Consider the following 24,452-nt stretch of genomic DNA (forward strand, 5'->3'; position numbering starts at 1 on the left):
CGCCTTTGAGGAGGGAAGAAGTTCGTTTCTCCTGATAATGGAGCAATAAATTCTCTTTCTCTGAAAGATTCAGGTGTCCTGTGGCTGCTATCTCAGTGCGAGTCCTTTCTTTAAAAAAGTATCCTACATAGCATAGTTTCTGTTTTAACATTTTGTTATAACCTAAAACTATATTTAACACAGTACTTAAGAGAATTAATACAGCATAACTTTCTAACACAACACATATAATATTCATTTTAATATTTGTGAAAAGCCAATCATAAAATACGCACTTTTCACAATGGCATTGGAGCATTTGGGCTAAATAAACCCCCCCAACCCCATACAATTACTGTGGTGTGCTTTGAGTATGGAGAAAATAGCATTTTTCCTTTTCCCTGGGAAAAGCCAAATAAATTCTGATAGCATTTCCCAGGCTTACTTGGTTTTAAGCTCCTGCAGCAGCAGTTTAAAGCTCAATCTTTTAGAGCTGTGCAAATGAAGAGGAACTGAACAGGGGCAGCTGGGCAGCCTGGAGACCAATGACCCTGCAGAGCCTCATCCATATCCCATTCCCAAAGACCCTCCAGTGAGCTTTACCCTTGCTGGATAAACCCCAAGAGGAAGGGAAATGGAGCCAGACCTGAATTCTGACTCTCAAACCTCCAGCTGTGAGTGGGGACAAGCTCCAAGTCCCTTCAGCAAATGCATTTGGAGTTGAACAAACTGATTTTAGCTCCTCTCAAACCCTCTGGGGTGAGGAGTTTTTGTAGGATTTCCTTGCAGAGCTGTCAGTGTTTGGCACTGGGATTTGTTCCAGGCAGATTGATGTGTGGATTGTGCACCTGCAGAACAGTGTCAAATATTATGGGTGTGTAAATTTTTATCAATATTAATTTTTTATTCCTGTGAGTTACAGCTTCTCTAGGAAGTGGCTGTCTCAGGGTTTTAAAATATATTTGTTCTTTTATTGCTGCCTTTCAAGTGCAAGATTCTCCTGAGTAAAAAGGGAAAGAAGGGAATGAATTTGTGTTGTTTTTAGGGATCTCAGCCTCTGGGTTTGGTCTGTTATCTTTGATATGAGACTGCAGTGGCTGCATGTCCCAGTATCACTTATCAGTCACATATCAAAAGTGATTTTCAGTTTGATTGAAGGATAAATTTAAACAGACTCCTCAATTCCTCTGTTTTATTTCTTTATAGCTACAACTTTTGTTTTTGGTAGTGATTTTTTTTTGATTAACATTTTGACATAGAATCATTAAGGTTGGAAAAACCCTCCAAGATTGAGTCCATTAACTCAGCACTGCCAAAGCACCTCGAATCCATGTCCCCAAATGCCACATCCACACAGCTTTCCAACACTTCCAAGGATGCTGATTCCACCTCTTCCAGCAACCCCTTCCAATGCCTGACCACCCTTCCTGTGAATAAATACTTCCCAAAATCCAATTTAAACCTTCCTTGGGGCAGCTTGAGGCTGTTTTCTCTCATGCTGAGAATGCTTCCAAACTATTTTGAAAAGCCAAGAAATGAAAATGAGAGCTCTGAAAAGCAAGGGAGGAGGTTTGCAACTAGGAAATAAATTTGGATGGCAGGATCTAAGAGCTGTTTGGGGCCGGGAAGCAAAATGTCTTTTCTCAGAGAGTATTCCACTGGGAACATCTGAGTGTTTTAAGGGGGATTATTTTAACCAAGTGTCTTAGAAGGGCTGTGAAAATGAAACAAATCAGAGTTTTGCTCACAAAAGGCTTTGAGTACCAAAAAAGGGTCAGTTTGCGCTCCTGGAATTGGAGCTGTGATTCCAGGTTAAGAGGTGCTGAACCAAAATTTGGGCCAAACATTGCAGCTCAGCAGGGCAGGCTGTGTCCTTCCACAGAATGCTTGGGGGAAAAGCAGTTTGCATTTGGGTTTGTTTGCTTTTGAGATTGAAACTTGTTATTTATCCAGGTAAGAGTGAGGCAGATTAGACAGGCGTGCCTTGAAGGGTATTTGAGCTTTTCAATATTTTATCCAGGGGAAATGTGAAACTCATCCCTTCTCTCTGGACACTTTTTGCTCACATCTGGGCTTCAGAAGGACTGGATAAGGGAGAGTGAGGATAAACTCCAGCATCTCCCACTCTGCAGATCTTCTTGAGTTCAAGCTTAACTCCTTGAGTTCCTCAAAAATCCAGCTGAGCGAACCACACGTTCTGTTCCTTTCTCTAAGGATCCCAGACTTCTCTTTCCCTCCTTTTTTTTCAGCCTCCTGATGGATGAATCAGGCAGAGCTGTTCATTTTCTGGGAGCTGTCCAGCTGAGGGGCTGAGTGTGGGATCAGTGCTCGTTCTGGGGTGGAACATCTCAGTTCCAGGGATGCTGATTCCAACTCTTCCAGCGGCCCCTTCCTGTGAAGAAATACTTCCCAAAATCCAATTTAAACCTTCCTTGGGGCAGCTTAAGGCTGTTTTCTCTGTGCCTTGGTGCTGAAGGAGATCTTACATCAGACAAAATATCTGTGAGTCCCACAAGAACCAAGGTTGTGCTGGAGCTCTGGAGCTCACCTCTCCCTAACCCTGAGCAGGGATCTGTGTTACAGTTGGAAAGATCTTGGAAAAGCAGGTTAAATATATGTCTGTGGGTATAGTTTTTGATGTTTTATATGGTTTTTGAGGATGTGCATCTCCCCTTGGGAGTGGGTCCAGTCCTCCTATGTGGAAGAGGTTTTACTACAACTTCTGTGAGCCAGAGAAAAGCTTGATAAGAGGATCCATGTTTACCCCTGAAAGAATTTCCTACCAAGGTCATTGACATAGAATCCAAGAAAGAAAGAAGGATAAATAAGAGAAACCTGCAACTGCCTGTTCCAATGAACACTTTGAGACCAATGAGTAGAGTGCAAATTTATGAGCTTTGCAAGAATGTAGAAAAAGCATGCATGCTAGAATAAAACCAGTTTGAAGCCTTCTGAAAATAGAGTGTGTTGCTTTGTATTGTCTCCATCTCAACTACAACACACCTGCAACAAAAAATAGTCATCATCATCATCATTATCTTAATAGAAAAAAAATCCAAACTAGTTTTCTATTCTCCCAGAGAGGGAAAAAAAAGCCAACAAGCCATTTATTTTGCTTTGGCTGCGGAGTTTTCTTGTGTGGGTCACAGGAGGATGAAGTTGGAAGTGTCCACCCCTGTGCAGGCAGAGTGGTTTTTTTTGGGATAATTCATTAGGCTCTCTCCACTTCTCCTTCCAAGGGGGATGTTGGCAGTTTGGTGGAGTGGGGATCAGGCACAGCTTGGATTGGAAGATCCTGGAGGGTTTTTTCCAACCCCAGTGACTCTGGGATCTCCACAGGCTGCCATGCTCTGGCTCTCAGCGCTCTGTGCCTTCCTCTCATCTGCCTTTCAGTCCCTATCTTTAAAGCCCAGGGGAAGTTCTTTAACCATTTTTTCAGCTGCTCTCAGTTCTCCCAGCCCCTCTCTGCCCCCAGGCTGCTGTTACACATTTCGGCAATCACCTCCTTTCTTTCCACTCCTGCTTTTCAAAACGCTCCTGCAGCCAGGGTGGAAACTGGGATGGAGCTGTGCTCTTATCTCCAGTAATCCTTTCTCTGGAGTGTGCCTTGATTTAAATCCAAGAGGTGTTACTGAAGTCACAGCTCCAGGCTGCAGACATGATACACGTTGATTCATGGCTTCAAGCTCAGTTTCTGAACGATTTCTTAAAAGCCAGTGTTAAAAAGCAGTTTTAGGACGTCATTTTTGTGGTAGCAGATCCCTGCCAGGGAGGTTGGGCCAGCTTGGTAAATACTTTCTGCTTTTGGGTTGGTGCTGGTGTCAGGTTCTCCTAAATAAACTGGCACTGGAAATCCTCCCACCCCCCAAAAAAAGAGGATTTCCAGGGTCTGTCTATAGGGAGGCTGTCCCAGTGACTGCCCCAGTTCCATCACACTGGGACTGCCTCCCCCAGAGGGTTTGAGAGGAGCTAAAATCAGTTTGTTCAACTCCAAATGCATTTGCTGAAGGGACTTGGAGCTTGTCCCCACTCACAGCTGGAGGTTTGAGAGTCAGAATTCAGGTCTGGCTCCATTTCCCTTCCTCTTGGGGTTTATCCAGCAAGGGTAAAGCTCACTGGAGGGTCTTTGGGAATGGGATATGGATGAGGCTCTGCAGGGTCATTGGTCTCCAGGCTGCCCAGCTGCCCCTGTTCAGTTCCTCTTCATTTGCACAGCTCTAAAAGATTGAGCTTTAAACTGCTGCTGCAGGAGCTTAAAACCAAATTAGTCTAGAAAATGCCATGAGAATTTATTTGGCTTTTCCCAGAGAGACATCTGAGGAAAATGCTATTTTCTCCATACTCAAAGCACTCTCTCAAGTATTTGCAGTGGGAAAACAACTTGAAATTTGGCAAAATACGCATTATTTATTTTTTTTCCTCATTGATAGTGTAGTTATTCTGTCAGAACTTTCCTGAATTTGGGTAAGGGAGAAACTTGTCAGGGCTTGTATTTCTCACAGAGGCTTGTCACTGTAAGGGCAACTTGTGCTTTGTCTCAAGTGCCATTTTTGCAATATATTCAGCCTTGTTCAGGAAAATCTGCAGATCCAGAGTGACATTTCCTAAAGAAAACTTTCTGCAAACAATCATTCCTCAGTTTTCAGAGCAGAGCTTGAATAGCATCCAACAAACCAAGCTGCAGTCCAAGTGTGAAACAGGCACAGATGAAATCAAATATTGAATAGTCATTCATGAATGCTGCACTGAATTGAGGGAATCCTCCTCCCACCCCTCCTGGCATTTTTGGAGTTGTGGGATGAAATTTATATCTTAGGAATACATGAGCTCTTGCTGAACCCTGCTTTTTTACATTCCTCATTTTTCACTAGCAGTGCTTGTATTTTTCAACCTGGCATAGCAATGTGATGAATAATTAGTGCCTTCATGGGTGAACCAGCCTTTTTTTTTTATTTCCTGAGGGTCCAGGACTTGAAGAGGGCCCAGGAATGTGAATTATACTAAAATATACCATTGCTCTTATCCATGTTCCAAAGGCACTACTGGGACAGAGAACTGAAAATAAGGAATTAGGTCTTCCAGGTGTCTCTGGGTATGGAAAAATACAAGGTAGGAATGTCCCTGGCTCATTCCTGCAGTTAGAGCCTTTTCTGGACAACAGGAGAAACATTCTTTTTGTACAGAAATATCCACTTGGGATTCTCACATACCCTCTTGGATATTCTTGTATCTTTAGAATTCAGATTTATTTGGATTTGGGAGTCATGGAAGGTTTTGGCTTGAAGCAGCAAGTGCCCTTTCTCCTGTGCTGGGAAGAAAAAAGGAGAGCTGATAATGCATTGCAAAAATTTAGTCTATTATATAAATTACACACAGGCTGGCAAGTTCCTCGGGTCAACTTAATCTGTTTTCTTCTGTGCCTGGAAAGAGAAAACGACCATTTAATTATTGGGGAGAAAAAAATGATCCTCCTGATTGAGAGAGTCACATGAGTGCAATTTACTTCATCCTTCCATTCATTGAACGGACATGGATGCAGTTCAGGCAGAGATTTCAAGTTTAATTTCAAGCCAGTTATTTCAAGTTTAATTGGGTGGACACAGAGTGACAAAACCCCCAATGTTCCTAAAGAAACCAAACCCCTCTGTGCTTTGCTGGTGGTATTGGGGGTCACAGAATTAATCCTGCTTTGTTCTTACATGCTTCATTCATATTTTTCCTCTTCTGTGGTTCAAATGATCCGTGTTTAACTTGGCATTCTAGGAAGTTATTCAGGAATTTACCAGAGCACAGGTTCTCCATCCCTGGTAGTGTCCAAGGCCAGGTTTTGGATCACCCTGGCACAGTGGAAGGTGTCCCTGGCCATGGCAGGGGTGGCACTGGATGGGCTTTAAGGTCCCTTCCAAACCATTCTATGATTTTCCATGTACAGATGATTTTCCAGGAACTATTTCCATGATTCCTGAAACTGGGACAGAGGTACACCAGGGTGCACTATCCCAGGGTGATCCAAAACCTGGCCTTGGATACTTCTGGGGATGGAGAACCTGTGCCAGGGTCTGTAAATTCCTGAATAACTTCCCAGAATGCCAAGTTAAACATGGATCATTTGAACCACAGAAGAGGAAATTCAGCCTGTTTCAAGCCTATTTTATTCAGTGTCATCCTGTTTTTTGTTCTCAGTCCAGAATCCCAGGATGATTTGGGTTGGAAGGGACCTCAGAGCTCCTCCTTTTCCACCCCCTGCCATGGCCAGGGACACCTTCCACTATTTTAAGAAGGCCTGTGACCAAAAAAAAATTCCCCTAAATCCTGGCTTTAGTTTCAATATTGGGAATGTTCCTCATGGTGAAGTGTAACACTCCACAGGCACCGAGGGGAGGATTCCCAGTGCCCGGGGCACAACCCCGTGAATTATCCATGAATAATTCATGAGTAACGGGGACCATTATCGGTTTGTGTTCCCAAACAAACACCAGCCTTAGCACATCTTCATCGGACCCGCTCTGAAGTCAGGCAGCCACTTAGCAATTAAAACTTTAATTGCTCCGCAATTAAATTGGCGACTACAATGTAATTAGCAGGCAGGGTTTCATTTGGGAAAGCCAGGCTCTGGCTGAGAGGCCCAGGGGCTGTGTGCTGGGGACCAGGGCAGCAAGGGAAGCTGTTCCCTCTTGCATTTCATGGAATATCCCCAAGCATCGCTCAGCTGCAACTCCTAGGGCCGGTTTTTACTAAGAAAAGCTTAATTTCATGAAGTTTTAGTGAACCTCCCAGAAATCCTGCAAAGCAACAGGGTGAGGTGAGGCTCTGGCACAGGTTGCCCAGAGCAGCTGTGGATGCCCCTGAATCCCTGGAAGTGTCCAAGGATAAAGAACCAAAGCACTGAGACTTGGGGGCCTGCAGAGCCCAAAATATTTTGAGTTCTGCGTGGTTAAAGGGATTTTTGGAGCTATTTCTGTTGAGGACAGGCTGATGGCTTGTGGAGGCATTGATCTCTTTTATTGACCCTTAACTCTGGTCACCTTCTCATGTTCATCCTGGAAAGGGAATGGCTGGAGCCCTTGGAACTGGGGAACTGAAGGCACTGAGATTTTTATTTTATGCTCTGTTTGAAAAATCATACACATTGCCCATTGTTATGGAATAGCTTCTTACAGCTGACAAAAAAGTGCATTGTTTGTATGCCAACTAACGCTCCCCAAAATCAGCTCAAGCTGTAAATTAAATATAATGTTGAATTCAATAATGCTCAATATTTGGACTGAAATGCAGCATTTTCTGATTCTCCTGCCTGGAGAGAAGCATCTCTTGCATTATTTAGTGTTTGTCTGATGGAGATGCCAAGGCAAGCTGCAGATGTATCTCCATTAATTGATCAATATTGTGTTGTATTCCATTTGGTTCCTTTATCTGCTTGATACAGCAGAACAATTTGTTTGCTCCATGGAAAACTGCACTGTACAGGCTGCCAGGTAGGAAAAGAAAATGGGAAAAATCCTACAGCAGTCCCTTGAACTTTTAATTCCATAAGAGGTGAAGTTTTCTCATGGTCTGGGCATCTTATGCTGAAGTGTTTAATGTTCCAGATTGCTCAGTTACACAGCAGGGGAATGGGAGGCTTTCTCCAGGATAATAAATTGTAATTAAAGAGCACATTAATTACCTAACCACAGAGCATTGTTTTATCTAATCTTTCTAATACCTGCAATATTGTGCTGGGAAATCTTCTCTTTACTTTTAAAACAAGTATTTAAATTTCATCAGCAATGTGTTTCTTGTGCTCCCCAACACTTGGGAATAATGTGATCCCATCTGTGCATTCCTGCTCAGAATTGCCCATCTTTCTTTGGAACCCATGAGCCAAAAGTCAGGTAAAGTAATTTCCTTAGCAGGTTTTTGTTATAGAGCTTTATCCAGCAGAGCTTTTTTGCAGAAAAAGCTGCTGAAACTCCAGTCTATTAAACAAAAAATGACATTCTTCAAAATGATTTAGGAATCTCTGAAGTGTGGGAGGCCCCACTAAAGGTTGATATTGCTCATTCTTGAGATAAACACCTATTTTTGTTCTTCTTGTTATATTAATACTTAATATGAAGAAATTAATCAAACATTTATAGAAATAGTCATAAAAATTAACTTGCATGAAGATATTTGAATTCCCCCCAACTCTGCTTCTCTATCACAGAAAACACTGCTGCCATTTTACACTCCCACAGCCCAGGTAACTTTTAGGTCATAATATTTACCAAACAGCCATTTTCAGCTTGATAAATAATCATCTTTTCTAACCTAAATGAGTCTGTGTTTCAGTTCTCTGAAACTGTTTCCCAGTTTGGGGTGTTGGGGGAGGTTTTTGTAGTGGCTGCTAAGATTTGAAACCTTTGTTCTTTTTCCGCACCTTTTTTTTTTTTTTTTGTGGGAATAACCCTGTGGCCCCCTCATGTCTGTCCCCTCTTCCTTCTCTTCTCCTGGCTCTTGTTTATCAAATCTTGCCTTTCAAGCCCTCCATTATTTAAAAGATGGGCCACGTCCAACCTCCCATGTTGGTCCTTTCTTTCCATCCAACCTGGGATTTTAATTTTGATCCTTCCTCACACATCCCAACATGGTGCAGATAAGCTGATAAAGCAGATTTCCCCTCATAAAACGAGATATTCAGAAAGGCAAGGGGTGGAGAGATGGGAATTAAATAATAGCCACAGGTCAGAGTAATTTTCTTTTCTATGATAGTTCTGTTACTCATGGATGAATGTTCTCAGGGATTAGTTTCTCAGGGAAAATGACCAAAATTACATCTCACCGCCGTTTTCACGTGGGGTGTTAAAGACCTAAATCTTTTCTTTTTTGAACATAAAAAAATGGGGGAAATTTCACCTGGAAGTCTAAGGGGAAATTTCACCTGAAAGTCTAAGGGGTGAAACAAGTTCACACTGAGTTTAGTGTACTGTATGTCCTGACTGTACAGATGCTCTGTAGGCACAGAATTTTTGGGTATTGGGAGTGGAGCCTCATCCCCAGTGTCTCAAGCCTTGTCCCACAGTCTCAAGCTGGCCCAAGGGAAATATAGGTTGGATATCAGGAAAAAGTTTTTTACACAAAGAGTGATAAAGTTCTGGAATGTTCTGCCCAGGGAGGTGGTGGAGTCACCATCCCTGGATGTGTTTAAAACCAGCCTGGATGTGGCACTGGGTGCCAGGGTTTAGCTGAGGGGTTGGGGCTGGGTTGGACTCTATGATCTTGGAGGTGTCTTCCAACCTGGTCATTAGAATTTAATTCTGTGAATTCTAATGAGCTACAGCTGTGCAGGACAGGTGAGTGATATTGAAATTAATGAGCCAGTAATGAGCCCAGGGGCACTGACCAATCACACAGGAACAGAGGGCACACAGGTGCAGTGCATCAGCACGAGGGGATAAAAGGCTGGGCTGAAGAACAACCAAGTGCTGATGCCTGAAACTTTTCTCTGTGTGAGTCACACCTTTGCTGTCAGTGGTGAGTTTTGTATCCCATGGAAGAGGGCTGGAGTTCATGTCCAGGGCCCTGTGGCCCTGCTGGGCTGCTGCAATTCCAGATGGTGCAGGATGTGTCCCCAGCCTGCCACCACCCACACCTCGGGCTGCCCTGGCAGTGCCAGCACCTCCTGCAAACGGGGCTGGTGCGTGGGCACAGGGTTTGTGGGCATCGGGAGCGGGGCTGAGCCTCATCCCTAACGAGCTGCAGCTGTGAGAAGCAGGTGAATGATATTGAAATTAATGAGAGGTTAATGAGCCCAGGGGCACTGACCAATCACACAGGAGCAGAGGGCACACAGGTGCAGTGCATCAACACGAGGGGAGAAAAGGCTGGGCTGAGGCACAGCAAGGGCAGTTGCTGGCAGTGTTAGGGTGTTACTGTGTGTGAGCAGATACCTGAAGCCTTCTGAGCTGGTGAGGTGTTGCTGTGTGTGGTCTGAAGCTTTCTGATATTGTATGGTGACACTCTGTGTACTGTGGCTGTCTCAACTGCAACGATGCTCCACTAAAAAACAGTCAAGTGTTAAAAGTATCTGCATGCAGTAGTTGGTTTTAACCTTTTTCTGAGTGTATGTGCTCTTCATAATATATTTAGTTCCTTTTGAAGTTGTAGGGCTCTGGTGTGGTTTTTTCTTTGTTCACAGTATGGAATTCCATGATGGTTTGGATTGGAAGTGACCTTAAATTCCCTCCAGTTCCACCCTGCCATGGCCAGGGACACCTTCCACTGTCCCAGGCTCTTCTAAGCCCCATCCAAACTGGCCTGGAATCTAAAATAAATTTTAGAGTTAAATCTCAAAAAACATTCACCCTCCTTTAAAAAATGTCTGAAATTATTTAATTGCCCTTTTAAAATGGTTATTCTCTCTTCTTTTTCTCACAGATGGGAAGGTTGAAGTGACAAAAGAGGGAGTGAAGCTCTGCACCATGGGACCTGGCAAAGTTTTTGGGGAGTTAGCCATCCTCTACAACTGCACCCGGACAGCTACTGTCAAAAGTAAGAGCATTTTAGATGTTTCTTCAATCTTTTCACTTGGGAGCTGCAGCCTCTTTTAGGTGTTTCACTTTCTCAGTGAATTCAACTCTTTAGGGCATGGATTTTGGTATGGAATTTAGGCACTCTGTATGAAGGAGATGCAGAGGAAATGCACCATTCAGTCTCTCAGGTTGGTCCTACCCCATGCAGAGGAGCCTGAAGCTTGCACCACAGTTTTCTTTACAATTCCTGCTGGATCTCATGATAATTATTTTCTTCTTGTTTAGAAGAACCTTTCTGACATGTGTAAGCCTTTAAGGGAAACTCAGTAAGCCAAGCTTAGCTTTTGTTCAGGACAAATCATTGTTTTCCCACTAAAATAAATCAGGGAAAAAAAATCTGGATGGCACTTGACCCCCTGCTCTAAACTCCTCAGCACTTTTCTTACCTGTTTTCTTTCATGAATGTTCTGGGCAAAAACTTGGCTTGCACAGTTAAGCAGAGGGAATAAATCACATTGCTATGCATGACTTAAATGGGTTTTTGTTTACATTCAGATGCAGATATAGGATATCACAGCTCTCCTTGATCTTGAGGACAAGAGTTTATGGTGGTGTCTGAAGCAGAGAGAGAGATAATAAATAGTTGTGTGGTTTTAAGGTGCTGTGGTGGAGGAGTTAAGAGTACAGATGGTACAGAAAAATTCAAACAAGAGGTACAAACTTGAATAATACAAACCAGTGGTATTCTTGTGCCAGAATAATGAGCTGTGCAAGTCCCCGCTCAGAAGAAAGCTTTTTCTGACTATCTAATTGTGCCTCAAAAAAAGAGAAAGGAAAAGAACAAATGGGCAGGAATGAGAAAGCAGGAACAGATAAGTGGATTATTTTCTGCAGCATGTGCTGTTCTCTGTAGGGCTCAAGGACATGACTGATGTTCTCTGTTCTCACCTGTGCAAACCTTGCCCTTTCACAAGTGCTGGGGACCTCAAGTGAGGGTGGAAAACTCAGAAAAGCAGCAGGTTTGTGTGATAAATACAGCTGGGGAAGGTTGGGAAGAGCAGAGGGAAAGCTCACAGCCTAGAAAAGGCAGTGAGGGGATGGTTGTTGTTTAGTTCCCCTTAGGAATGCAGGGCTGGAGGGCACCTGAGTGGAATCCCACAGAACAACTCTGTTCCTGTGCCATTCCCAGCTGCTTGGGCAAGGCACTCCCACTGCAGCTTTTCTGTGTTTTTTTTTCCCTTGCTGCCTTTTCCACACCCTCACACACCCCTCCTGAGCAAACCTCCAGCCTGGCACGTGGCATTGCTGTCCCAAATCCCTTTGTCCTGGTTAAACTGGGGGCAGGAGTAAAGTCACTACTCAGAGAATCCTTGCCTCAAGGAAAAGGAGTCTGTGTCCCTTGTTCCTTTCTTAGCAGCACTGTGTAATTAGAGTTCTGCTGGGTTTTAATCCCTTTCCCAGGGCCAGCAAGGGACCTGGAGGAATTTTCTCTCTGGTTAGTGCACAGATCAGTGCAGAGTTGGGGCTGTAATGAGCTTGGGGAGCTGCTGCAGCTCACAGTCATTGAGCTGAGGGTGTGGAGGTGCTCACATCCCCTCTGGGCTTGGTGTTGACTTAGTTGGTCCTCCACAGCTTCAAACACCTGCTTGTTCCTTTGGGAAATGAGCAATAAATGTGCTAAATCCTTAGAAAGTGGTGGTAAATACTCCATTAAGCCTTGGATCATTCCAAGGTTGATTTTGGGAGAAATAAAATTGGTGATTGTAGTGAGAGCAGACACTCAGCACTGGTGGTGAAGAAGTGGCAGGGAGCACCATCCAGCTCCCGTTTGGAGGAACTCTCAGGGCTTCCCAATTTTCAGGAGAGAGCTTTCCATCATCTCCAGGGTGTCAGGAGTGTGCTTTGATGGGCCTGCCTGTACTTCATTAGGAGGGCATAAAGTGCTGCTTTCTGAGGATGAAGTTGCAGCAGAGGCTGAGTGAAGGATGGATTTATGTGGGTGTGGAGCTCTGTGTTACAGCTGGGCCATAATGAGGTGTCAGCTGAGTTGACATCTCCAGCTGGAACTGGGTTTTATGTGTACCCTGGCTTTGGTTTGTAAATAATAATGATTTTAGTGTCATTACTCACTGTTAGTCTGCACAGGCTCTTCAGCTTGTGCTCACTCTGCAGGAGCAAACTTCAGCTATAAATCACTGGAGGAAGGGCTTTGTCTTTGCAACAGGATTTAGGAGACATTAAAATTTAATCATTCTGATCTGACTCCTGTCTCATAATGACCTCTTTAATAAGGCAATCCAGGGCTTTGAAAAGCCTGCCCCAGGAGCACTATTAATATTTTTTTCCCCCTGTCATTGCAGTCTTAAAGCAGGGTGGGGTTTGAGTTCAAGCAGGGCATGGGAAGAACCCAAACCCTTGAGTGTTGAGGAGCACCGGGGAAGGCAGGGACACATCTCCTGACATGTGGCCTTCTTTTTAAGATAAATGAACAATTTCTGACATCTGATTTTTGTTTGGTTTTTCTGCAGTGTTTGCTTTACATTTCCAGATATTAGTAGAGGGTTTGGTGGTTGTTTTTTTTTTTTTTGTTTGTTTGCTTTTTCTTCTTCTGGTAGAAACTGGTCAGTCTGCTCCAAGTATGGAACTGTCAAGGCTTTCTGACTCCTTGATGTTCACAGATCACCTTCCCTTGCACACTCAGTGAAATCCAAATCAGCAGCTAATTTCTCCCCCTCTCTATATTGATTATCCAGAGATCTCAAGTGCCTGCATGCAATCCTGGATGCTGCTTGCAATTCAAAGCAGAACCACAGACTTTTCTCCCCCATTCCAACAAATAATTAGGTTCAGAATGAGGAAAACATCACTTGTTGTGGCTACACCTAAAATGATGTCTCTGATCCTCTGTTTTTAGAGACATGGTTGGAAAAAAGAGTTTAAGAGAGGTCAGCAAAAAAAGATAAAAGACAGAAATCCCCCCAGATGAATTGGGGTTGTGTTTAAAACATTGTGATTCTTCATTTTGCTAACAAGATGTGGGAGGAAGTGAAATTAATCTGCTGTTAATACTGGGCAGAAGTCTCATTACTCTTAAAGAATAATGTGTGGAGCAGATTTTTGCAGATGATTTAGGCTGAATTTTGTGGCAGGAGCAGATTGCCCATCCTCTAAGGATGTTCTGCTTATTTTAGAAGTGGTCTAACACCTGATCAAATAAAACCATCCCTTAGAAACATCTCCATGCGAGGCTGACGATTTCAGGGGAGTTGCACTCCAAGCCAGCTTGTGTTTTCAGGAGAACTACTAGCAAAAAAAAAAAAATAATAAAAAGCAAGCAGAGGCTGAAGTTATTAAACTCTAAATTATGTAAATCCTTCTGCTGGCCCTCAAAAGGCAGCACAAGAGTCCCTCAAGCTGCTGTGCTTGCCAGCTGCACTAATCGTACAAAACCCGGCGCGGCGCAGAGGGATTAAGGCGGGAGCTCAGCTTCTCCTTGCCAAGCCTGGATGAGTTTGAATTTTCAACTGCTGGTTTTTGTTTTAATGGAGTCCTCTGCACTGCTTGCTGCAGCCCCAGGAATGACAGAACTTTCTGAGGAGCTTGGTAACATGGATAATTTGTGGGGGAAAATAAGGCAGCAGCGAGTTGCCAATTAAAACTGCAGAGACTCGTTAAAGCCTTGTAGAAGGATGCTGCCTTCAGATATTCTCCTCCAACAATTACAGGAGCCAGGGTGAAGTTTGTTCAGCTCTCCTTAAAACACACTTTGCAAGGAAGTTGACTTTTAGATACTCAACTGTTTGATTAAAATCTCTCTGATGTTACATGGAGATAAGAAACCCGGGCTGGCCCAGCCAGTCTGGTGTGCCTGGTGGGAGATAAATGGAATATAAATGGATATATCCTGGGAGAAAGTAATTTAAACTCACCCTTCCACTGCCTGTATTTTACTGTGACCTTTACAGGTCTTGCAAGTAATGTGACAAAATGGGATTGGATTATTCCTCCGAGGGGATGATAATGAGAAAATGATGTTGAGGACAATGGACAAGGTGTAGCAGGATTCCCCCCCCCTTCTTCAGAAGCATCTTCAGGATGGCATTTCCGTGGCTCCTTATTTCCATCTTTGGGATCACAGAATCCCAGAATAGTTTGGGTTGAAAGGGACCTTAAATCCCATCCATTCCACCCCATCCCATGGGCAGGGACACCTTCCACTGTCCCAGGCTGCTCCCAGCCCCAGTGTCCAGCCTGGCCTTGGGCACTGCCAGGGATGCAGGGGCAGCCCCAGCTGCTCTGGGCACCCTGTGCCAGGGCCTGCCCACCCTGCCAGGGAACAATTCCATTCCAGTCTCCCACCCAAATCTCCCCTTTCCTGCTGGGAAGCCATTCCCTGTGTCCTGTCCCTCCATCCCTTGTCCCCAGTCCCTCTCCAGCTCTCCTGGAGCCCCTTTAGGCCCTGGCAGGGGCTCTGAGCTCTCCCTGGAGCCCTCTCCTCTCCAGGTGAGCACCTGGAGGTTCTGGCATCATAGGCAGCTTTAAGACTGGGTATTTATTTATGGGAAAAACTTTCAGTGTTAAATCCATGTTGAAAAACCCTATAGACCTGTATGGCCAAGCAGATAAAGTAACAATAAATAACAAAGGCCTGTTTGTTCTGTCTGATAGAGAAGAAGGGTGATCACCATTCCAGGGAAATGAATTGTTTCTGTTGTTCTGGAATGCTTGTGGAAATAATTTTGTTGATATTTTTCATGTTGATTTAATTGCAGAGTGGATTGAGCTGAGTTCTCATCACTTAACCATGGTTATAAGGAGATGATGGCTTTCTCTGTGCAACCCTTGAAGGATTAGTGAATATTAATAGCAGATGTCAGACAATTAGTTCATAAAAGCTCCCATTTCATCCCTTTTTATAGATGTCACTGAAAATGTTGCTGATGTTTGAAATGTGGCCAGAGCAGCTGTGAGAAATGAGGTGACTGAACTTTGCTGTTGACAGTAAAGCTTTGCTTTGGGCAGAGTTTGATAAACAAGGGGATGCAATGGAATATTTGCCATAAATATTAATTTATAGGCTCAGTGACTTGTGATCTTTTCCCAGATTAAAATGCAACAGACAGCACAGGGGCTGGGTTTGCCCCACATTATATGAAATTTCTCATTCTAGACTATTTCCTGGCAGTAACTGGGGAACAAGAGGGCACTTGGCACCAAGACAGGCCCAGAACTGATCAAGTTGTGTTTCAGAACCAAAGCAACCACTGCCTTCTGTTCTCTTGGGCCACTTTTAGGAGCTCTTTGCTGCCATGAAATCACCCCAAGCTGCCTTTCCTGCTGTCCATAAAAGCAGAGAGCTCCATGGTATTGACTGTGCGACCTTAAATCCACTTGCTCGTGGCAATGATGCAGCAACAATCAAATTGATGGAATAGTAACAGTTCCAAGAATAATGGAATGATGGAATCACTGAAGCTGGGAAAGACCCTTCAGGATCATCCAGTCCAAGCTGTGCCCACCTTGTCCCCAGCCCAGAGCACTGAGTGCCACCTCCAGCCCTTGCTGGAACACCTCCTAAGAGTGCCAGTATTTCCCCAGTTTGGGATGCTGAAGAGGGCTGGAGTTCACTTGCATTTATCTGAAGTTCCCTGGCCAAGATGCATTTCACATTATTGAAGTGCCAGTGTTAAAAGCATTTGGATACCAAATAAATTGACAAAAGTGCAGATAGGCTTTTTAATTAAAAAAAAAAAAAAAAAGGCACCAACAAGTTCTCTGTATTGCACGTTTGAAAAACTCATTATATTTCATGAATTGTATCTTCTCTGGGAATGGGCTGGGAATGGAAGCTTTTATTTATCTTTAGGCTGCAATAAAACCCATCCAGACAACAAGCAATGTTGACAACTGCATTCACTCCTCTGAAGTTATTTGCAGAAGCCTTTACTCCACAATATCAAAACCAGTAGTCTTTGAAACGGGTTTGCTGAAGCTCTGCCCTTTGCAGCCTGTGCCTGACACCCATCTGGAGGAAATGAGATTAAAAAGTGTCCCTTTTTTAATTAACTGCAGCAATGAGGTGCCTGGGGAGAGGCTCAGCTATGTTTTGTTAGTTCTTTGGGGTTTTTTTAGGGTACTCCATGTAGACAGCAGAAGGTGCAGGTGCCACCTTAAAGCTGTCTTGTCTTTTCCTCTGACATGGCCTGGATGCCCTGGATTGGTTTTTTCTGATGGGAATTGAGGTGAACTCCAGACATCTGAAGCGATCCGACAGCACTAAGGGCAGAGATCTGAACGAGGCAAAATCCTGGCTGCCTTTGAAGAAATAGGATTGTCTTGATTTCCTGTGTTTGTTTTCCAGCTCTGAGATCACTCTGCCTGACTTATCTGTAGTAGAGGGCAGGAGCAGAGGCTGATTGAATTCACACAAGGCACCCCAGTCACAGCCTGTCTTTTAAACTCGGATTTTCTTTGGCTGATGAGGGTCACAGGAGCTGCCTGGAGCGGGAGGAATTGTCGGAGTGGGTGTGAAAATGCCACGTGCTGGGTTTGCCTGTGTCCCCAGTCCCATTTCTGATGTCACCAGCCCCAGGTACACCTGAGTGCCCGCAGCAGAGACACTGCTGGGATGTGCCTCTCCCCCATTCCCCCCTTGGGCAGGCACATCCTCCACTTAAAGGCTGTTTAGCATCTGCTTAGATCCTGTATTCCCTGCTTGAGGAGTCCCTTGAACCTCTTCAGGGTCCTTTTTGTGCTTCAAATTTCTTCTGCCTCTGCTTTTGTGATCCTTCACCATTTCTGAGCACTGCTGTGATTCTTCCATTGTGAGAGATCCCAAAAACAGATTTAGTTTTTGTCAGATACTCTCTGCTAGCACAGCACAGTTGGCTTTGTTCTTGGGGGAAATTAAGGGAATTCAGGTGAGTTTAGCTGATTTAAGGAAGCAGCTTTATGTGTGAAGGAGAAACTCAGGTGCTCTGCCTGTGGTCATGACACCTCCCCTGATCCTGGCCTTGTGTTGCTTGGGAAGGACCTCAGGAAAGCTTCTCCAACCTTTTTTTGGGACAGGGGCTGCCAGGCAGCCATGGCTTTGTCCAACAGGTCTTGGTGCCCTAAAGGTGCCCTGACCCAGAGGGACACTGTGGATTTTTTGGGTTTTTTTTTGTTGAGGTTGGGATTAAATGTGTGAGATGGTATTTTTTTTTGTTTTTTTGTTTGGACTTAGATGTTTATTAGTTCTTATTTATATTACAGTTTCACGAACTGTGAAGTCTACGATAATTTACTCTCACAAGTTAAAAAAGGAGGCTTATCTTTTCCTGCACAAGGTTTTTTAAGGCTAAACTGTTTAATTAAGAAATTACACAAAATGTTTTTACTTTTAACTAATTTAATAATTATTAACAACTATTAATAACTAATGACTTGTGCTCTGCAATAAGGACTTTTTGATCTAATTACACAAAACCATGAAGAAGAAGGATTAGCTTCTGCCTTAAACTTCAGTCTTACTTTATATATATAACTACATTCTAAAACCTTAAAGTTTCCCACCATGTGATATTACCCACTTGCATTCAAACTCCACACCCATAATCCCAGTTCTAGAATTGAATTTTGGAAGCTTCTCCACGGCCTCAGTGTTCTCTTTTGTGGGGGGGTCAGTGTTTGTTAACACAGAAAGTCCAAAACTCTCAGCAACCTGAGTTCCAACAGGACACCTGCTTGGAAAAGAAGTTTTCCTTCCTGTCCAGCCTGAACCTCTCCAAGAGCATGCCCTGAGATGGAGCAATGGCCATGTCCTGGTATTCCAGAGCACACCTCTGTGCCCAGGGACACAGGAGCTGCTTTGGGAAGGAGCCTGGGTTAACCATTAACCCCCCCATAAATGTTAAACCCCTCTTTGGGTGATTCTATTTTTTTTTCCCCTACAGCTGGATAAACACTTGCTGGGAGAAGGGAGGGGAGCACATGGGAATGGGGAGAGTGCTCAGGGCTGCTGCAGGTAGTGGTGACAAAACAGGGAAAAGTGTTGAAAATCCTCTTTTATTCTGCATTGTGGTGGTTGGGGAAGATCTAACAGCTTTAAAGTGCTCTCCTGCTTCAGACTTGGAGCTGTTTGGACATGGCCCATTTGGGTGGGGACATCAGGGCCCTGCAGAGCTCATCCCCATTGTCCCACCTTTCCCAGGGGATGGAAATTTCCTTTTACTAGAGGGAAAAATACACCTGGAGTGAAGCTTCAGGTTGAGTTGAGATTCTGCTTTTTTCTGGAAGCTTGACTTTGGATAAGCCCTTCCTATCCTTTAGCACAGGTTTCTGAAAAACTGGGATAATTTGAATTTGCATGCATGAGATTGGCAACTTCCTGGGAAGGGGCTGGTTTATCCCATACCATCAGCACTGTATGGCTCTAAATGCAAGTAATAATTACTTGGTTGCCATTGCTGATGACAGCTTTGTGATTCAACAAAAAAAAAAAAAAAAAATCTGTGCCTGCCCCATCCCTGGAAGTGTCCCAAGGCCAGGTTGGAACAGTCTTGAAGTCTTAGAGGGAGTTTTTAAAAATCCATTTTCAAAATGGAGGATTTTGAATCTTCAGAGAGACAAATACTTCAGTGTTGGTTGGGATTTTTTTTTATTTGGCTGCACAGATATTTGCCTGCTTCAAATGAATTGTAAAAGCTTTATGGTGTTTGCTTAATCGCTGGTGCGTTTTTAATTGTTGCTTGACAAACATTGTAATATCTAAAAAGACTCAGTAATTCCCCAGCTTTATGGAGCACTGCGAAAGGAGATAATCTTGTTTTGGCTGCTGCTCCTGCAGAGTTTTTTTGGGGTTTAAAAGAAATCCTCCTTGCAAGTCCAGGAAGATGATGATGGTTGTATTTGACAGCTGATATTCAACTCCTGCTTCGTTACTAAAATAATCCCCCTTAATTGTGGGTGAATAAAATGCTTCAACGCTCCATCAGCTACTGTAAGAAACTGTGAGGCTCCCAGGCTTTGCTGTGCCCTCATCTCCTCCTGGTTATTAACAAAGGACATCAGTGATAATGTATTTTTTCCTGATTAACTCCTTGCAAACTTATTTGCTTCCAGGTTTGCCATAACTATTTGTGTGGAATGAGCTTGCAGGCAGGTCTGGGATGGAGTACACTGCACAGGATGATCACACCCTGGTAATGCAGAGCCCCAGGACTTATTGGCAGCTGGCATGGCAGCCTCTCATTCAGCTGCTTTTGGCATTTAGGCAGGAGAAAAGCAGGGATGTGCTGCATTCCCAGTGGGAATGGGAATATATTCTATATCTCATCAATGGGAATGTATAAAAAATAGCTGTGAAGGCATGGAGGCAAGCAGGCTCATTAGCACAGTGCCCCTTGGGCCTGATTTAATGTGTGTTTTAATGACTTTCTCATTAGTGTCTGGAAACCAGTGGTTCCATTCTTGCTGGATTTGTGGGCACCCCTGAATCCTGCACTCCTGGGGTCACTTGTTGCAGACATGTTTTATGAAAAATCCTTTCCTTAGGGTTTTTCCTCCTGAGAAGCTGAGAGGCCTCAGGAACAAAATGTAACCAATGGTTATCTGCTGCTGTGGAATGCAACAGATGCATCTGGGATTGGTCTCATGTGGTTGTTTCTAATTAATGGCCAATCACAGCCCAGCTGGCTCAGACAGAGAGTCAGAGACACAAGCCTTTGTTGTCATTCTTTGCTATTCCATTCTTAGCCAGCCTTCTGATGAAATCTTTTCTTCTATTCCTTTAGTATAGTTTTAATGTAATATATATCATAAAATAATAACTCAAACCTTCTGAAACACGGAGTCAGATCCTCGTCTCTTCCCTCAACCTGAGACCCCTGTGAACACCACCACAGTCACTTCCCAAATAAATTGGTGTAACTCCAGTACATGGATGTGTTCATCACAGAGATGCTCTGGTGCCAATCTATCACCCAGTAAAACCCCAGACATCAATGGGTTTGTGATGGCTGTGGCTTTTTTAAACATTTATTAAAACCCCAGAGTGGTTTGGGTTGGAAGGGACCTTAAATCCCATCCAGTGCCAACCCTGCCATGGCAGGGACACCTTCCACTGTCCCAGGCTGCTCCAGCCTGGCCTTGGGCACTGCCAGGGATCCAGGGGCAGCCCCAGCTGCTCTGGGCACCCTGTGCCAGGGAACAATTCCTCCCCAATATCCTATAAATCTCATCTCCTTTAATTCAGAACCCTTCCCCTTGTCCCATCACTATCTAACCATGAAAATAGCCCCTCTCTCTCTTTTTTAGAAGCTCCCTTTTGCTACTGGAAGGTGCTTTAAGGTCTCCCTGGAGCCTCCTCTTCTCTTTGCTGGGAAGATGGAGAGGTGGCAGAGATCCATGGAAAATGTGCACTTTTAAATTCCTCTGGGGAAGGTTTGCAGCTGAGATCAACCAGGAAGACTGAGCAGTTTGTCAGGCAGTGAGTTTTTTTTTTCAAGGATGGTCAATTTGGAGGAGCCAATCTTAATTTTCCAGCTTAGTTTGCAAATTAAGTCTTCTTTTCTGAGAATAAAACTAATGTTATGAAAGCATCTTTATAAACAGTTTGTAATTGCTTTAATTTGATAAAGGCAAAGTGTTCCCATCTTTGTCCTCTAATATCAGTTTATCCTTCAACAGCATAAGAGCAGAACTTGGGAAAGAAATGATTCCTTGTGGAAAGAAACACTCATTTCCATGTTCTTTCTCTCTTTTTTTAATGTTCTATTGTAGCTAATGAACTGCTGTGGGTTTGTGTGGGCCACGAGCATTGTGAATTCATTGTGTGTCTGCTCTCAGCCCTCACATTAGGACTGGAACAACATTTATGTCTTTTAATCACCTCTGGAATCCCTGCTGCACTGGGGTGTTACAGCTTGGGGTGTGCTGGGAACAGAGAGCTGGCACACACTGGTGTGGATTCCTCCAAACCCAAGTGTTCCAGGCTGTTGGAGATGGGCACAAATAATCCCCCACAAGTAAAATGTCCTTGTTGATCTCATTCTGGAGTCCCCAGTGCTTTGGTGCTGGGACAGGAACAGGTGTTGGTGGTTTTGGGAACTTCTGTTTGTGTTCCAGCCTGGGAATGGGGTGAGGCCCTCTCATTGGAGGCACTTGAGAGCTGCATCTCCATCCAGGAGGATTGAATCTTGGTAAAATGTTATTTATTCTCTGCAAGCTCTGAGGTTTGAGGGTGATGTCACATCCACATGAGTATCATGGAATCCCAGAATGGTTTGGGTGGGAAGGGACCTTAAAGCTCAGCTCATTCCCGCCCCTGCCATGGGCAGGGACACCTTCCACTGTCCCAGGCTGCTTCAACCCCACCCTGTGCCAGGGCCTGCCCACCCTGCCAGGGAACAATTCCTCATTCCCAATATCCCATCTAAATTTCCCCTTTGTCAGTTTGAAGCCATTCCCCATTGTCACTCCATCCCTTGTACAGAGTGTCTCTCCATCTTTCCCATCAGCTCCTTCAGGCCCCAGTTTGGTGACCCCAGAGCTTCTCCTCTCCAGGTGAGCAGCCCCAGCTGTGCCAGCCTTTCCTCCCAGCAGAGCTGCTCCATCCCTCTGCCCATCCTGGTGCCTCCCCTGGGCTCTCTGCAGCAGCTCCAGGTCCCTCCTGTGCTGGGGACAGCTGTGTGTCACAGGGGGTTGGCAGTGAGGGACCAGCAGGACACACATTCCATGCTGGCAGGGCCACAAGAGTGATTTGTTGTTGGGATCTCTGTCTCTAAAAGGTTTGCTTAGTGAAAGAGGGGGAAATATTCCTAATTTCAGAGGTTCTACTGAGGGTTTGAGTTGAGGAATGTGCTGGTCTTGTTATACCCTAAACTCCCTCAAGCTGCCTGATGCCATTTGGAGATTCCAGCATCTGATCCATTCCAGAGTCCACTGGAAACACCCCAGAAATCCTGGAGCTGCAAGTCACAGCCACTCAAGTCCACATTTTCTACAATTAGGAATGTTAGAAGCCTGTAAAGGTTAACTACATTAATAGTCAGCCCCTGCCAGCCCTCCTGAGGTGAGTGGCCTGTCTGGGAGACCTTTTGTGGATGAATTGTGTTGTAATGTGGAGTTATTTTGCAGCTTCTCTAACTTATTTTCCCTGAATATTTGTCAAGTTGCATGTAATATTTCCAGAATAGGGGAGGCATTAACCTTTATTAACCACTGCAGAGACTGAAACTCCTAAAGACTGACGGGATAATTAAGGCAACATCTCAGGGTGACTTCACTGCTCCTCAATCTCCATTAATTCTGATGACAGTGATGAATTTCAGTGCAGTAATAATTAGTTTTTCTCACTGTATGGAGAAACATTCTGTGAATCACTGCTGTAAATTCACTCTTTCTGACTCCAAAGACATCTGAACTCATCAGTGATCCTGCAGTTATTTCCATGTCCCAAGAGATCTGTGTGTATTGGAATGGCAAAGGTTCCACAGGCTGGGACAAACAGCACAGCTGGATGTACAAACTCCTGTCGTGACACCAGCAAAGGACTTCTGAATGGTTTGGGGTAGGCTGGGCTTTCCCCCTTGCATTTACATCCTACTGGAGTTAATCCTGGCCATGTATTGCATGTTCAGGCCTTGAATAATGAGGGTGTGATTTCCAGGTGAGGCTTTGGTATAAATCCATTGGGAAAGGCTTGTTCAGCTTCTCTCTGCTCTTCTTGGGTTCTGTTCTGATCAGCATTAAAAGCTGATTGTCACATCCAGCCAATAAATCCTCTCATGGAATTATGGAATATCCTGAGCTGGAAGGACCCACAGGATCATCCAGTCCAAGTCCTGCACAGGCACCCCAGCAATCCTACTCTGTCCAAACTCTCCTTGACACCTTCTGGCTTTGCACCTTTTCCTCCTGTTCCTTTTGCCTGCACTTTCCAAGCTCTTGTGGGCTGTGTGCTGGAAACAGAAGGGATGGGTGTCACTGTCACTTTTTTTCTGGGAAAATCCCTTTGCCCAGTATTTCTCTCCAGGGAAGCTGAGAAGCCGCAGAGAAAAAGGAAAACAAATTCTTATCTCATTTGCTTCTCCTGTGCTTTGCTGCTTTGGAATGTGTTTAGAGATTGTTTGCCCACAGGTGGTTGTTTCATTGGTTTCTGCTGTGAATTATTTTGACTTATTGGCCAATCAGTGCCGAGCTGTGTTGGGACTCTGGAAAGAGTCACAAGTTTTCATTATTATCTTTTTAACCTTCTGTCTGTATCCTTTCTGTATTCTTTAGTATAATTTAGTTCTATATATATTCTTTTATATAATATAGTTATCATAAAATAACAAATTAGCCTTCTGAGAACATGAAGTCAGATTCATCATTCCTTGCTGCCATGGGGCACCCTGCAAATACAATAGATGGGTGCTGGGGAAAAGGGATTTTAAGACCTGTGGAGAGGTTCCATGTGTGGGCAGGAAGTTTGAGCCCACACCAACAAGGGCTTTTTCCTGTCTGGAATAAGCCTGTGAAGCTCCAAGGTGATGCAATGCAATTCCAGGTTTTACTTGTCAGAGGAAAGAATGCCTTGCTGATGAAATCCTATGGATGGTTTATTTTGGCTAACAGGGAGAGGATGGTCTCATTTTAAATCCTGTGCACTGATGTTGTGTGGAGATTATTTCATGTTTGGTGCTGAGAAATTTAGATTTTTTTTGGGATTGTTCAGCCTGGGGAAGAGAAGCTCTGGGGCTGCCCCTGGATCCCTGGAAGTGTCCAAGGCTGGGTTGGATGGGGCTTGGAGCAGCCTGGGACAGTGGAAGGTGTCCCTTGGCAAGGGGTGGGATGAGATGAGCTTTAAGGTTCTTTCCTACTCCAGCCTTTCCCTGATTCAATCATTTATATATAATATAAACTCATACCTTTTTGCCTATGAGCTCTGTTTTATAAAAACAATTTTCCAGTCTGAATTGCTTTTCCTAAACTCTCTGCAAAGCCTGTGTTTGTAAA

At 44.2% G+C, this 24,452-nt stretch overlaps 1 protein-coding gene across 2 annotated transcripts in view; it reads left to right on the forward strand.

Moving 5' to 3' along the window:
* The window catches only part of PRKG1 (protein kinase cGMP-dependent 1), a 381,904-nt gene that overhangs the window by 162,753 nt on the left and 194,699 nt on the right, over positions 1 to 24,452 (forward strand). For both annotated transcript variants that reach the window (XM_066554198.1, XM_066554197.1), the window contains exon 3: positions 10,378 to 10,491. In XM_066554198.1, coding sequence (XP_066410295.1) covers positions 10,378 to 10,491 — 114 coding nt within the window. The remainder of the gene's footprint in view (positions 1 to 10,377; positions 10,492 to 24,452) is intronic.

Source organism: Molothrus aeneus, chromosome 8, assembly GCF_037042795.1.
Source record: "Molothrus aeneus isolate 106 chromosome 8, BPBGC_Maene_1.0, whole genome shotgun sequence".
In the NCBI taxonomy this organism is placed as follows: Eukaryota; Metazoa; Chordata; class Aves; order Passeriformes; family Icteridae; genus Molothrus; species Molothrus aeneus.